Source organism: Caretta caretta, chromosome 8, assembly GCF_965140235.1.
Source record: "Caretta caretta isolate rCarCar2 chromosome 8, rCarCar1.hap1, whole genome shotgun sequence".
Lineage (NCBI taxonomy): Eukaryota > Metazoa > Chordata > Testudines > Cheloniidae > Caretta > Caretta caretta.
In genome coordinates, this window is record NC_134213.1 from 97,118,024 (window position 1) to 97,131,408 (window position 13,385).

Sequence of the window (13,385 nt, forward strand, 5' to 3'; positions counted from 1 at the left end):
AACAGAAGTAAAGGGTATCAGCAGTTTATCTCTTAATTTCTTTGGTCTTCTTGATTTGATTTACAACTGTAATACTGCCTAACCACTATTTTCTGTGTGCATGTATGTTAATTTCCTCAAGTCTTCCTCATGCAAGAATATTACATGAGTGGTAATGTTGTCTAGTTATTAGAGCTATGTCTGGGCATGAGTTCCATTCACAGCTCAGCCATTGACTCATTGTATAGTCTTAAAACAAATTACTTAACCTCTCTGTTCTTCAGATTATTCATCTATACAACTAGTGTGACAATACTCACTTACCTATTGGTTGTATTGTGACAGTCAGTTAGAATTTGTAAAGCATTTTGAGATCCACAAATAACATTTTGCACATTATGGCAACTTTCATTATTATTCAAATTTCTTATTTGCATTCTTGAAGAATTACATGATCTAACTCACCGGTTTCTCCTATATACAAATAAATAATAGTTGAATTCATTTTCACTTTATTAAAGTGAACATTTAAACTTTCAAACTTTGACTATAGTCTAATTTCATTATTTTTTATCATAATAACTTGGGCTTCTGGGTAATTGGAACAATTAGGGTGATTAATTGCATGTTTGCAATAAAAACAGAAGACTAGGAGGGTTGCATTACAGGCTAAATATTTTCAGAAAACTCTGTCAGCTGGTAGACATAACAAATGTGATCAGCCCAGTGTGCAATATGAAGCTGAGTAAGTTGCTGCTAACGGGTTTGCTCTGAAACTTAAATCTCCTTAAAAGAAGCCAAAGTGTTTAAAAAAATAAATAAAGTCTGAGTGCATAGGGAGAAAAGAAATATTGACATGTGAGGCCACTATACTTCTAACATAAAGAAACATTGTTTTCCCTCTAGTCTTTTTTTTTATTGTGTAAATAAAAAGTGCAAAGCACCTGAGAAATCACACAATAAGGCAAAGTGCATTAGGGAAGGTCACTAGCTTTAGCTTGAAGTAGTTATGTTGGAAGGAAAATCAATAAAGCACCAACAGGATACCCACAAATATTTACATATTTCTTAATGGCACTAAATTTACCTGCCTGTCCCAATAATCCAAGCACAGGAGTGAGGGAGAGAAAGTTTGGAGCAGTAGGACTTGACCCAAGGTCTCCAGCCCCCTAGAAGGGTGCCCTAACCATTGGACTAAAGAGTTATTCTCGCTCGTGTGCTCTCTGACCCAATCATGCTTTCATTATTTATCTACAGTGAAGAGCCTCAACAGACTGAAGGAACCCCACATCCTAATATCCCATATCTTAGTGGTTAGAGCCTGCTTATGGAAGTGGTAGGCTCTGCACAGAGCACAGGGAATTGGACCTAGGTCTCCCACATCCCAGGTGAGTGCTTTAACTCCTGGGATACGTGTTACAAGGGAGGCGTAGTAGCAGCAGCACCTCCTCTGGCCGTTTTTTGCAGGGAGCAAGGCAGGCGTCTAACTCATTCCCAGGGCAGATGGGCTGCTGAAGCACTTTACTGAAGACACTCCTATGCCCACAGCAGAGTTTCTCCCATTGGCATAATTAATCCACCTCCTTGAGAGGTGGTAGCTATGTCAATGGGAGAAGCTCTCCTGTTGACCTAGCGCTCGTCTATGTGGGGGGCTACGTTGGTATAACTACATTGCTCAGGGGGGTGAAAAATCCACATCCCTGAGCAATGTAGTTAAACTGATGATGGGTCTGTAGCGTACACCTGGCCTAAGTGTAGCAGTGCCTACATTGGTTTGTGGAGTCCATCCTGGGAATTTATAACAGAAGAGGGAATCACCTCAGCCATGGCTTGCTGCACCTCTTCCTCTAGTCCTAGGAGAGCCCTGGCTGAGGGAAAGGTGTAGGGGACACTGTGTGACTGTGGAGGGAGCTGCAGCCCAAGGGCAGGGGGGAGAGAAGCTAGAAGATGCCAGTATCTTTGGGGAGAATGACACCTTTATTAGTTGTAGACTCCAATTGTTTAGAAACACGGCAATAAAACCTTTTATAAACAAAATAATGTTCCTATAGGTTGGCTACAAGAATCGTGCTAGGTCAGACTATTATGGGAGCCTGGACTGATAGGCTACCAAGACTGAGATCTGACAAGGGTTTTGAACCACTTGTCACACATTTCTCAGTGGTTTTTTTTGTGTTTTCCAACCTGTGAACTAGAAGGTTAGTCTAGGAGAATGCTGGGTTCACCAGGAGCTCAGGTGCAGTTGCACATTTCAAGAAAGCTGTATGTTCTGAGTATTTTTTTAGACTGAATTATCTGCGTCGTGTAAAAAAAACCTTATGTAGAAGTTACCAGCTTGAAAGACAGTGTTGTTTAGTGGATTAAGATTAGGGCTAGGAGTTCTGAGATCTGGGCTGTAGTCTTTATTCTTCCATTGATTTGCTCTCTGGCTTCTGGCAAATCATCTAACTGCTCTGTGCCTCAGTTTCCCCATCTCAAAAATTAGGAATAAAATAGTTACTATCTCACAGGATTGTTGCAAGCACTAATTTAGGTAATATTTTAATGTAAAGAATTAAGTGCTATTGTTTATGGTCCTATAATTTGCATACAAAAGAGTATGAAACTGATAGTGGCTTACTACTAAAACTGTTTCAAAAGCCCAAGGCAAAACCTACTACTGATATGATGCCATAACAGCTTGCACACTAAATGGGCTCATGCAGAAGATTTTCAAAAGCTCTGCAAAAAATACAAAGAGGGATGTGGAATGTGACAACATGGAGGTATAAAGGAAGTCAAACTACTCTGTATAATGCCCTTGAAAGCAATTCAGTTATTCCAAAACAGTAGTTTTCAACCTCTCTTCATTTGCAGATCCCTAAACAATTTTGAATGAAGGTGTGGAGCCCTTTGGAAATCTTAGACATAATCTATGGACCCCCAGGGGTGCACGGAACACTTGTTGAAAACCACTGTTCCAAAACAACAACTTACTGCAGAAGTGGCTGCTAAGTTACTGCTGATATAAGTAGTAGTACCATGCCCTCAGCAGAAGTCTGAATCTTTGTACACAATAACATTACTGGTTTTTAGACTCTGATCAAGCAAAACATTTTAGCATACAAATAATCCCATTGAAGTCAAGGGGCCTGCTCATGGGCTTCTGAGTTAAGGACATGATTAATTGGTTTGCTGGATTGAGACCTTGGTGATTTCTAAGCATATTAGTGCCATCTGCAAAGTTGAGTTCCATGTCAAATTGAAAAAGGTTTAAAAAAAATAGCTCACTGCATATTTACAAATGCCTTTGCCCCGTTTCATACGCTACCATGTTTACCGCAGGGCTATGGAGCTGTCCTAGAAAGATATCCCTGGTTTATTAGCAGCTCTACTGCCAGTTACTACAGACCACAAATATTCTTTCCTGCCTGGATGGCATGTTATGTGTGTTAACTTAGTTAATTCTTGTAGAAGATTTCTACAGATCCATGCCCTTGTGTACATTTACTGCAAAGCATATGGCCCTTATCAATTGTGATCCTAATCTTCATCAGATTACTTGAATTTTGAAAGGTTTTGTGTTCCATTTCTATGATGGGGAACTTTGTATTGTAACATAAGCATCAAGGTCATGGGTCACAAGAACAGTGTTTTCTTTCCAGTCAGCCTGAAACTGACACATTAGATTTATGTTTTGTTCTATTTGTTTTAAGTTGATTACATTTTTAACTCCATTCAGTGGGCTTGGAAAATTTGACAAAACACTCCTGAGCTTTTAATCAACTTAAACTTACTTAATGGATGAACACTTCAGTTAAAAAAACCCTGAATGTTTATCAAACAGCATGTACACAAAGCACGGCTCTACCAGTGCCTCTTTACGCTGCTTAGTAAGCTGTCTAGGTTCCAGCCTAATTGAACAGTGACTTTGAGAATGGTGGGCTAAAATCTGTGATCCTTTACTGAGAGAAAGTGCTCTGTCAATGGAAGTTTTGTATGATTAAGAATAAAGGATAAATTTTTTCAATCCTTAATTTTACTCCAATGTTTTAGATGAATCTTTCATTATAAAGATCAGAACATAATATTTCACTTTTGAAAAAATATTTTGTAAGGATACAAACCTAGCTGCATAACTATGAAAGAAGTTAAGAGAATACTTATTATTAGACATTATTAATCTAAACGGTGTGCTTTTGGGAGCAGGGACTGTCCTTTAGTATACGAGTACACTGCCCACCACTATGCGGCCTGCATCCTGACAGGAGTCTCTGAGCACGAATGATAAATGAGTACAAGGTGCAGACTGTATAATACCAAGTAGTCAAAATCTTATCTCCTCTTTTTGAAAACAAATGGAATTGCTTTCAATTTCAGATGTACTAAGTAACTTGTCTGAACCCAGGAATGGCCTTCTCACATATTTATGACAGGTTTCAGAGTAACAGCCGTGTTAGTCTGTATTCGCAAAAAGAAAAGGAGTACTTGTGGCACCTTAGAGACTAACCAATTTATTTGAGCATGAGCTTTCGTGAGTTCTTTATGAGTTCTTGGATTCACAATATTTCAGAGGGTGCTGCTACTCGCATTTATCTTCTCGGTTGCATTAGATAACAATTGGTGCTCTGGGTCACATTGCCAACCAAGCTATGATTACAACTAGAGTTTCACTGTGTATTGTGCAAGTATTCAGAATTTTCTGCATATCCACATCTGGTGATGTTGGTTGTTTTTTAAGATTCTTATTATTAACTGATATTGTGGTAGCACACAGGAATCCCAGTCATAGCTCAGGGCCCCACTGTGCTAGGCACTGTATAAACACATCAAAGAGATGGTCCCTCCCCACAGAGTTTACTGTCTCTGTGACAGCTGTCAAATATTGAAGTTGTCCACAAAATTTTCATGGTAACGCTATCAGCTATTTGCTCCAGCCCAAAGCTTTTGTCATTCCTGGATTCATGTAAAGAATGATTACCTCCATATTTTTCTGCCTTTTAATGCGGGAGCTAAATATTCCCTCTTCATATCCATGGGAGTTTTGGCAGAGTTAGAATCAGGGCCAATAAATGTAAAATCATCAGCACCTAATAAGATACATCATAGTCAAACATTTTGAGCCTGATCCTGTAAACCCTATGTGTGCATAAATCCTATTGAAATCAATAGGACTTCAGATAGGACTGACAGGGCACCACTGAAATCTGTTAACATATTTGAGTGTGTTTGTAAGTGGCATAATATAATGTATTTGAATGATGGTGTAAAACTGGGCCATTTGTATCCAATATAGGCCCTCATATTTTTGTTGGGTTCTTGTGTTCTATTAGCTATCCTGCTGAAAAAAGATAACTTCCTGATCTTTGAGTGAGATCTTGGCAAAATAAACCTTTGAATTTTGCTGCTTTGCTCAGGGGCTGGTTACTGTTCAAATACAAGATTTCTCATTACATATGGGAAGGATCTGTTCCCCTAGAGAGAACCCCTGTTCTTACCACAGAATTAATCCACCATTTTGACACAAAATGGGGAGCAGAATTTGGGGAGGTCATGAAAGGGGTGTGCAGAGGCCACTGCCACAGGAACCCCATCTGAGATTTTCCTTTGGGGTAGACAACCAGCTATTACGTTATTTCTGAAGTCCTTTGGCCCTGCTTAGTAGGGTGAATAGCAGATTGACTCTATTCCCACTATGTGGCTTAGTGGGAGGATTCACTAGATTCCCTGGTGTCAAGACAAACTGCTCAGGCAGGGCACTGGGGAAGAGGAACTTGGCCCTAATGTTGTTCTCATTAAACACTCATATAACTTATTTTTGTAGGTTAATTTAAAATTCATGTAAAACATCACAGCCCTGGAAACCAAAGCTCTTGTGGTCCTTGTCTTCACAAGGAAAATCATGCCTGTTTTTCCACCAGCAGTGCAGCTCCAGTAATGATGGGGTGGGGGTGGGGTGGGGTGGGGGGACGACCAATCTTTCTAGTGTAGATGCACTCAACTGTGCATAGAACAGGAATAACCCAGTCAATACATGGGCAAGCTTCTCCCTCAAGCTACACTGCAAAAAGCTCGTTTTCTTATTAATTGAATGAGATTCTCACATGTGTAATGCTTGAATCCCCTTCCTTAAAAATCCATTTGGATACAAGTCATTTTTTAAACAGAGCTCCCTAGTACCTGCTAGCGGAAGTTCTAGTTAATCAATGGCATAATGTGGCCCTGTGGGAGGAGTGAGTATGAATATCTGAAGCGATTGGCAAGCCTTTTCCTCTCCCCAAGGGCACATCACCCTGTAGCATACTCCCTCCAGTTTGGGACCAAATTCTGCTTGTGAATATCTATTAGGCTGCTATTAGGATGTTAGAGATTTCATCTGTGTGCATAGCAGCTGAGGATGTGGCCCAGAATCTGTCTTGTACAGTCAAGCCAGAGAGTGTACATATTAAATATGATTACATTATTTTGTTTGCTTGAATATTCTGTGAGGTATGCTGAAAACAGAGCAAGTGCTGAATTTTTTTTTTGTATGCATTTTAGGGTTTGATTCACTGGTCATTTAAGCTCACTAAAAATCAATGGGACTCTTTTCAATGGAGTTTAGTCCTGGCTTATACCACTGTGACAACTGAATGATACCCTAAAATCTGGAACAATGATGTAAAACTGTGCCCTTGTATCATAATACATCAACAAATTAAGCCTTTACAAACTAAGCCCATTTTATTCAAATAAACTGGTTTTCCATTTCCACAAAATGAAATCTTATCACTTTTATTCAGTATACAAAACACACCCATTTACACTGTCTTGCAAAATACATGCACTAACAAGTAATTTTTAAAAAGCCAAAATATTACCCCAATACGTTTAGTTTAAAATTATAAAATCTACAGTAGTTCTATATATTTTGATATTTTAAATAAAGAAATTAAAACTACGACTATTTTATATACAAACATACATTGTTAGAATAACAGACTCTTAAAATAATATTACATAGATTCAGAGTGCTGACTGCGAGTAAAGTAAAGAAAAAACATAATATCTTCAACATTGAGCCTGACCTTGCTACTCTCACAAGTAGTCCCATTTGGACTCCAACTAAAGATTGGATGATTGACTTCATTGGGAGCATGATGATCAGACTCAAGTCAATGGGCCTACTCATGTGAGAAAGGGTTAGAGAATCAGGCACTCAGTTGATACACTGAGTCAGTAAGATTTTGTCATTGAATTCCAAAGAAGTAGAACTGGGCTCTGAATACCTGTTTAGACTTTTAACAAGGATTCCACTGAAAATGACAAACTCTGATTTTTAATTTTCATTTCTGAATAACACTCTTGGGATATTCTAGCCAAGTGTTTGAGGTTCTCCTTTGCCACAGAACACTTATATTTCACATGTTGGCTCACATGCTGTTTTTCTGGTATGGAAGGATCATTTTGTAAGATAAAACCTTCTGAGCCAATGCCCTGCTTCTGGTTGGTCACAAAATGTTCTTTACCATTTTCAAAACTTGCTTGTGTTTTTATTGCCTTCAATCTCAAATTGCTCTGAAAGGATCCAAGTTCTTTGGATAAAATATTGGCCTGAGCCAGCTCCTTACGCATTTGTGCATATTTCTCTGCATTCTTAGTAAAGGTATATTTCTGTAAAAGGTTACTTTCGATTTGACCCGATGTAAAAGTAGTTACATTTGGCAGGAAAAAATCTCTAGTCTGATAAAGCATAGTGCTTGAATGTATCAAAGGAAACCAAACATTTATCAAATTGTGGTTAAAATATGTTGAGTCACAAAGCTGGCTGTGTCCAATCCTAAATGGGTTTGTTTCTGTGCCTGGTAAAAAGTCTTCATTTGGTCTTTGTAGACTTTGAGCTACAGCTAATTCCTTTAGTTCTCTCTGCCTAAGTTCTCTCTCCAGCATTATGCATTCCAGCTCTTTATCTGCAAATGTTCTTCGTTTTCGCATTCTCTCACTCAGGTTAGAAAAGAGGACTTGGGTTTCCTGTGAAGGAGGTTTATACCCTAGGAGAACAAATGAAAAGCTTCCATTAGTACTCTTATTATCATCATCAATTATTTGTACATTACTGTAGTGTACTATAGGTCCTAGCTAAGATCAGGGCCCCTTTGTGTTAGATGCTGTGCAGACATGTAGTAACAGACATCCCTGGACCCTGCCTGGAAGAGTTTACGGTCTAACTGGACAAGTCAGACAAAGGATGAGAGGGAAAATGCAGAGAAGGAAAGTAACTTGCCCAGGTTCCTAATTCCTAGTCCAGTGCTCTGTCTGGTACACCATGTTGTCCCATAGACTAAGAACTTATCTTAATGGACTAATTATTTTAGTGCCTCCTAGAAATATTTGTTGAAAGGTTTTTATTAATTTAAAAAACAGTCACATAGATTTGACTTCATTCTTACATGGATCGTGTAAGAGATAACTTGTCTAACCCTCTCACTAGTCTGGACTATCAAAGATGAAAATTAGAAAGTAGAAACACATATTTTTGATCATTAGCAGTCATAGAATCATAGAAATTAGGGTTGGAAGAGACCTCAGGAGGTCATCTAGTACAACCCCCTGCTCAAAGCAGGACCAACCCCAACTAAATCATCCCAACCAGGGCTTTGTCAAGCTGGGCCTTAAAAACCTCTAAGGATGGAGATTCCACCACCTCCCGAGGTAACTCATTCTAGTGCTTCACCACAGTCCTAGTGAAATAGTTTTTCCTAATATCCAATGTAGACCTCCCCCACTGCAATTTGAGACCATTGCTTCTTGTTCTGTCATCTGCCACCACTGAGAACAGCCTAGCTCCATCCTCTTTCGAACCCCCCCCTTCAGGTAGTTGAAGGCTGCTATCAAATCCCCCCTCACTCTTCTCTTCTGCAGACTAAATAACCCCAGTTCCCTCAGCCTCTCCTCATAAGTCATGATCCTTGTCCTCTATTTGCAAAACATTTACTAGCAAGGTTAGGATTTTATGTTTAAGTGGAACTACACCTTTGCATTACGATTAAAATTTAAATAACTATTCAGTGCTATAAAATGTACAAGGGGCTTTACAAACATAGGGCCTCAGCATTCTCACTCAGGTCAATGCAGGTAACATAGCTTCTTGCCTGTGGCCCTATTACGTCCATCACTGACAATATCTTAGGAACATAGCAATTATTGTAACGGATCAGACCAGTGCTCTGTATAGTCCAGTATCCTGTCTTTTACATTGCCCAGGACCATCTGCTTCAGAAGACACTTATAGAATAACATACCCAAAAGGGAAAGTTTCTTCCTAAGTCAAAATGAAAAAATAATGAATTTTTCAGTTCAGGGGCTGAATGAATCCCCCAAAGAAATCCAATCCAATTCAAATCAAAACAATTTAATTTTTTTCATTAAATCAAAAACTCAGATTGTTTTGAATTAACGAAAACTTTTCCCCCCAAGTTTTTTCGTTTCAATTCAACTATTTCAGGTGTCTTCCCTTTTTTTCGTGGTGTATTGTTGTTGGGTTTCTTTTTTAAATGCTATTTCAAATCAGAGTTGAAACAAAACATTTCTACTTTTTCAAAATGAAATGTTGACTTGTTCCAAAAAAATAAATAAATAAATACAATACAACCAAAACTGTCAATTTGATAGTTTTGGGCCCTGAAAAAACCCACATTTTTCTATGAAAGATTTTTTTGAGAATTTCAGCCAGCTCTATGCCTAATCCCCATTCAATTCACACACTTTAAGACTAAAAGGGACCATTATGATATTCTAATTTGACCTGCATAACACAGGCCATAGAATTTCACCTCATAATTCATTCATCAAGCCAAGTACAATGTGGTTGAACTAGGGCATATCTTTTTAGATACATTCAGTCTTGATTTAAAGATTTCAAATGACTGAATCCATGACACCCCTTGCTAGTCTGTTCTAATGTTCGATTGCCCATACTGTCAAAATTTTGCACTTTTGTCCTTGTCTACACATATCTGCACCAGTTTAAACTGGACAGGGCACTTGTTTTGGTTTAATAGTAACATGTTTAATTTTAGCTTAAATCTGTTCCTCAACTGAAATATGGGGATGTACTCTACCTTGAGACAGAGAGCATCCTTCTTGGAAATTCCAAAGGCCAACTGTTAGAGAGGCTATTTTGGGATGGCTATAGGGTGACCAGATGACAAGAACAAAATATTGGGACACATGGGGGGGCAGCCACAGGCTCACACCCGCCTGCCCCCTCCCAGGGCCAGCTCTAGGTTTTTTGCCACCCCAAGGTTTAAAAAAAAAAAAAAAAAAAGCCGGAGTGCTGCCAAAGCAAAATATCGGGACAAATGCCGTCCCGACCATATATCGGTCGGGACGTGGGACAAACAACTATCGGGAAGTCTGGTCACCCTAGATGGACAGTGTCACAAAAGGAGAATGTAGAAGTGTAATGCAACCATTGATGACAATGGGGCTGGTGGGTGTTCAGCACTTGAAAACCTGGCTACTTGTTTAGGTAGCTAAATACAGATTTACTGTAGGAGCCTAACTAGTGTACTATACTCATATGTTCAGTAGGTCATCTGGCTTTCACATTTGCAGGAGTAGTGAAGAAATACAACAGAATTTAATCAACTATCAAACTACAGATTATTTAACTGGGGACACAGCAGCCATGTAATTTTTTAAAATTTTTGTGAGTTGTATCATTAAGGGCCAGATTGCTGAGTATCTATCTTTACACTACAGGCCGCCTCTGTGAAGTAGGGTACTACTCTACATGAGTAAGTATCACAATCTAGTCCTAAATAAGTGTGCTAAAATTAAAATCAACATATCCCTGTCATATTGATTTAGTGTAAATAAAACAGATATAGGAAGGACTTTGTGTTGATGTGCATTTGTTTAAAAAAAAAAAAAAAATCCTGATTCAGCAACATGCTTAACTACATGTCTAACTTTAAACACAAGAGCAGTCCTGTGGAATTCAATGGGACTACTCAGATGCTTCAAGTTAGACATAAGTATCTTGCCAAGTTGAGGCCATAGATAGACGGATCCTTACCTGCCAGTATGCTTTTGGCCCAGGTGCTGGTATTCTTGGGATAGTGCTGATAGTTTAATCTGCAACTGGTTGATAGCAGAGAATGTTCATCTTCATCTTTCTTAACCTGTGCCGAGTCATGGAAAGAGAAAATAAGATAAACCATGCAATCCATTTTAGGCCATGTCTATACTTTGGGTGCCACAGCGACATGGCTATGCCATTGTAGCTATACTGCACACCCCCTAATGCAGACTACAGCAATGGAAGGGGTTTTTCCATGGCTGTAGGAACTACACTACCATTAGTGATTGTAGCTAGGTTGAGGGAAACATTCTTCCATCAACCTAGCTGTGCCTACAGCAGAGGCTAGATTGGGCTAGCTACTTCAGTCAGCAGAGTGGATTTTTCACACCCCTGAGCATCATAGCCATATTGAACTAAGTTTTAAGTGTTGATTGAGGGCTTATGTTTTCATTACTAAGATACTACTAAAGTCAGTATAGCAAGAATACTGAAAGTATTTTGAAGGGCGGGGGAAAATATTACTCCAAATGATGAAAAAAAATATTAGGATCCTATTTTGTGAATACTGAGTATGCATTCAACCTTGTTAAATGTAATGCTTGTTAAAGATCGGTTTGGAAACTTAATCTAGCTACCTGAATAAACACTCATTCTGTTGCCAATTTAAGAAAGGGAAATAACTTTTGTCCATTACTCCATCTTCCTTTACCCCACTAAGGAATTACAACAGGATTCTGCAAATAAAAAGCAGACTTGCTACTGCACCATGATTTCATCCAACAGGAGATTGTTCAGAACATCACAATCTACATTTCCTTTTCCTAGAGGATTGCCAGTTCTTTTGGAAAACGCTCGTCAGGCTGGCCTATTGGTACTTCCCTCAGACCTTTAATATTAGGATAATTACAGAGGAACTGAGACTTCAACCCTGAATTGTTTGGGGCTGCAGTCTAATTCTACAGAAATAATGCATTAACAGTACTATTTTTATATACACACAGCAGCATTAAAGGGTCCTGATCCTACAGTTCATACTGAATATCCTGAGACGAGGTGGGTGAGGTAATATCTTTTATTGGACCAACTTCTGTTGATAATAGAGACAAGCTTTTGAGCTTAACCCAGAGCTCCATTTTCTTGAAGCCTAAGTAAAGCAATTTCATAGTAAGAAATACCTACACCAAGATGTTTAAGAACAAAAGTCTAAGGGAAAGATAATGATACTTTGTAAAGTCCTTTGTGATCTACTGATGAAAAGTGCTATGTAAGAACTAAGTATTTCATAATACATTTAGGTTCTGACATCCATATTTGGGCATCTAAGTACCTGGATCCGTTATCAAGAGTGCTGAACACCCACTGAAGTCAGTGGAGTTGGTGGGTGTTTGGCACTTGAAAACCTGGCTACTTGTTCAGGTAGCTAAATACGGATTTATGGTAGGAGCTGGAGTAGTGTATTATATGTTGAGCATTTATCCAGTTTTCAAATTTGCAGGAACATTTAACAAATCCAATAAAATGTTAATTAACCTCTATCATCCTAAAATGTAGTAAAGCTTCAGCCAGGGCCCCCAGGGCAAAGGCTGTACAAAACCGAACCAAGCAGGAGCCAGGGGTACAGCTATTGCTAATGCAATGCTAACTCTTACCCAGTGCCTTTCATCCAGCGAACTCAAACCCCTTTACACAGGAGGGCAGCACCATTATCTATCCCCATTTTACAGAGAGGGAAACTGAGGCACACCGGGCCCCTGGCTAAGCCAGGAACAGAACCCAGCTCGCCTGAGTCCTTTAACAGAACAACTCTCAATACCACATTTACCTCACCAGGTGGGAGACTTACCACCCCCGCCCCGCCCCTGCAGCCCTGCCTCGGCGGCGCGCGGGGCCGCCCCGGGCTCACCTGGCCGGCGCGCTGCTGCCGCCGCAGAGCCACCTGCGCGGCCGTCACGCGCTGCCGCTCCAGCACCAGGCGGCAGGCGGCGCAGGCGCAGTCCCGCCACCGGCACAGCCGCTTGTGGCCCTTCAGGCCGGACACCACCCCGTGGTTCCTGCAGCGCGCGCACTTGGGCACCCGGCACGAGCGCCGGCCCGCGGCCGCGAGCGGGGGCGGCTGGGCCGGGGAGCCGCTGCGCCGCCCTCTCTCCAGCTCCCCGGGCGGCATCCGGCTCGCCGCGGCAGCCCCAGCCGGCGGAGCGCAGGGGCGGCGAGTCCCCTGCCCGGGCTGGCCCAGGCGCTAACTTCAGCGGGATGGGGCGTCCCCGCTCCTGCAGCGGCTGCTCCCCGCTACAGCCGGGCCGGCATTGGCACCGCCTGCTCCTTGCGCTTCCCGCGGCTCCGGCCATGCCCCCAGCTCAGCCCA

At 40.6% G+C, this 13,385-nt stretch overlaps 1 protein-coding gene across 1 annotated transcript; it reads right to left on the reverse strand.

Moving 5' to 3' along the window:
* Positions 1-6,662: 6,662 nt before the first annotated feature.
* On the reverse strand, positions 6,663-13,195 carry LOC125641715 (uncharacterized). The gene is made up of 3 exons (XM_048862045.2): positions 12,927-13,195; positions 11,018-11,123; positions 6,663-7,988 (listed from the first exon to the last, which is right to left on the reverse strand). The coding sequence occupies exons 1-3, from the start codon at positions 13,185-13,187 to the stop codon at positions 7,231-7,233; spliced, it is 1,125 nt and encodes a 374-aa protein (XP_048718002.2). The 5' UTR covers positions 13,188-13,195; the 3' UTR covers positions 6,663-7,230.
* Between the last annotated feature and the right edge of the window lie 190 nt (positions 13,196-13,385).

Excerpts from the sequence above, each read along its gene's own strand:
- LOC125641715 (XM_048862045.2), bottom strand. The coding sequence starts at position 13,187 with ATGCCGCCCGGGGAGCTGGAGAGAGGGCGGCGCAGCGGCTCCCCGGCC. Across the intron at positions 11,124-12,926 it reads GGCAGCAGCGCGCCGGCCAG|GTTAAGAAAGATGAAGATGA; the intron begins GTGAGCCCGGGG and ends GACTCGGCACAG. Across the intron at positions 7,989-11,017 it reads GGCCAAAAGCATACTGGCAG|GGTATAAACCTCCTTCACAG; the intron begins GTAAGGATCCGT and ends TTGTTCTCCTAG.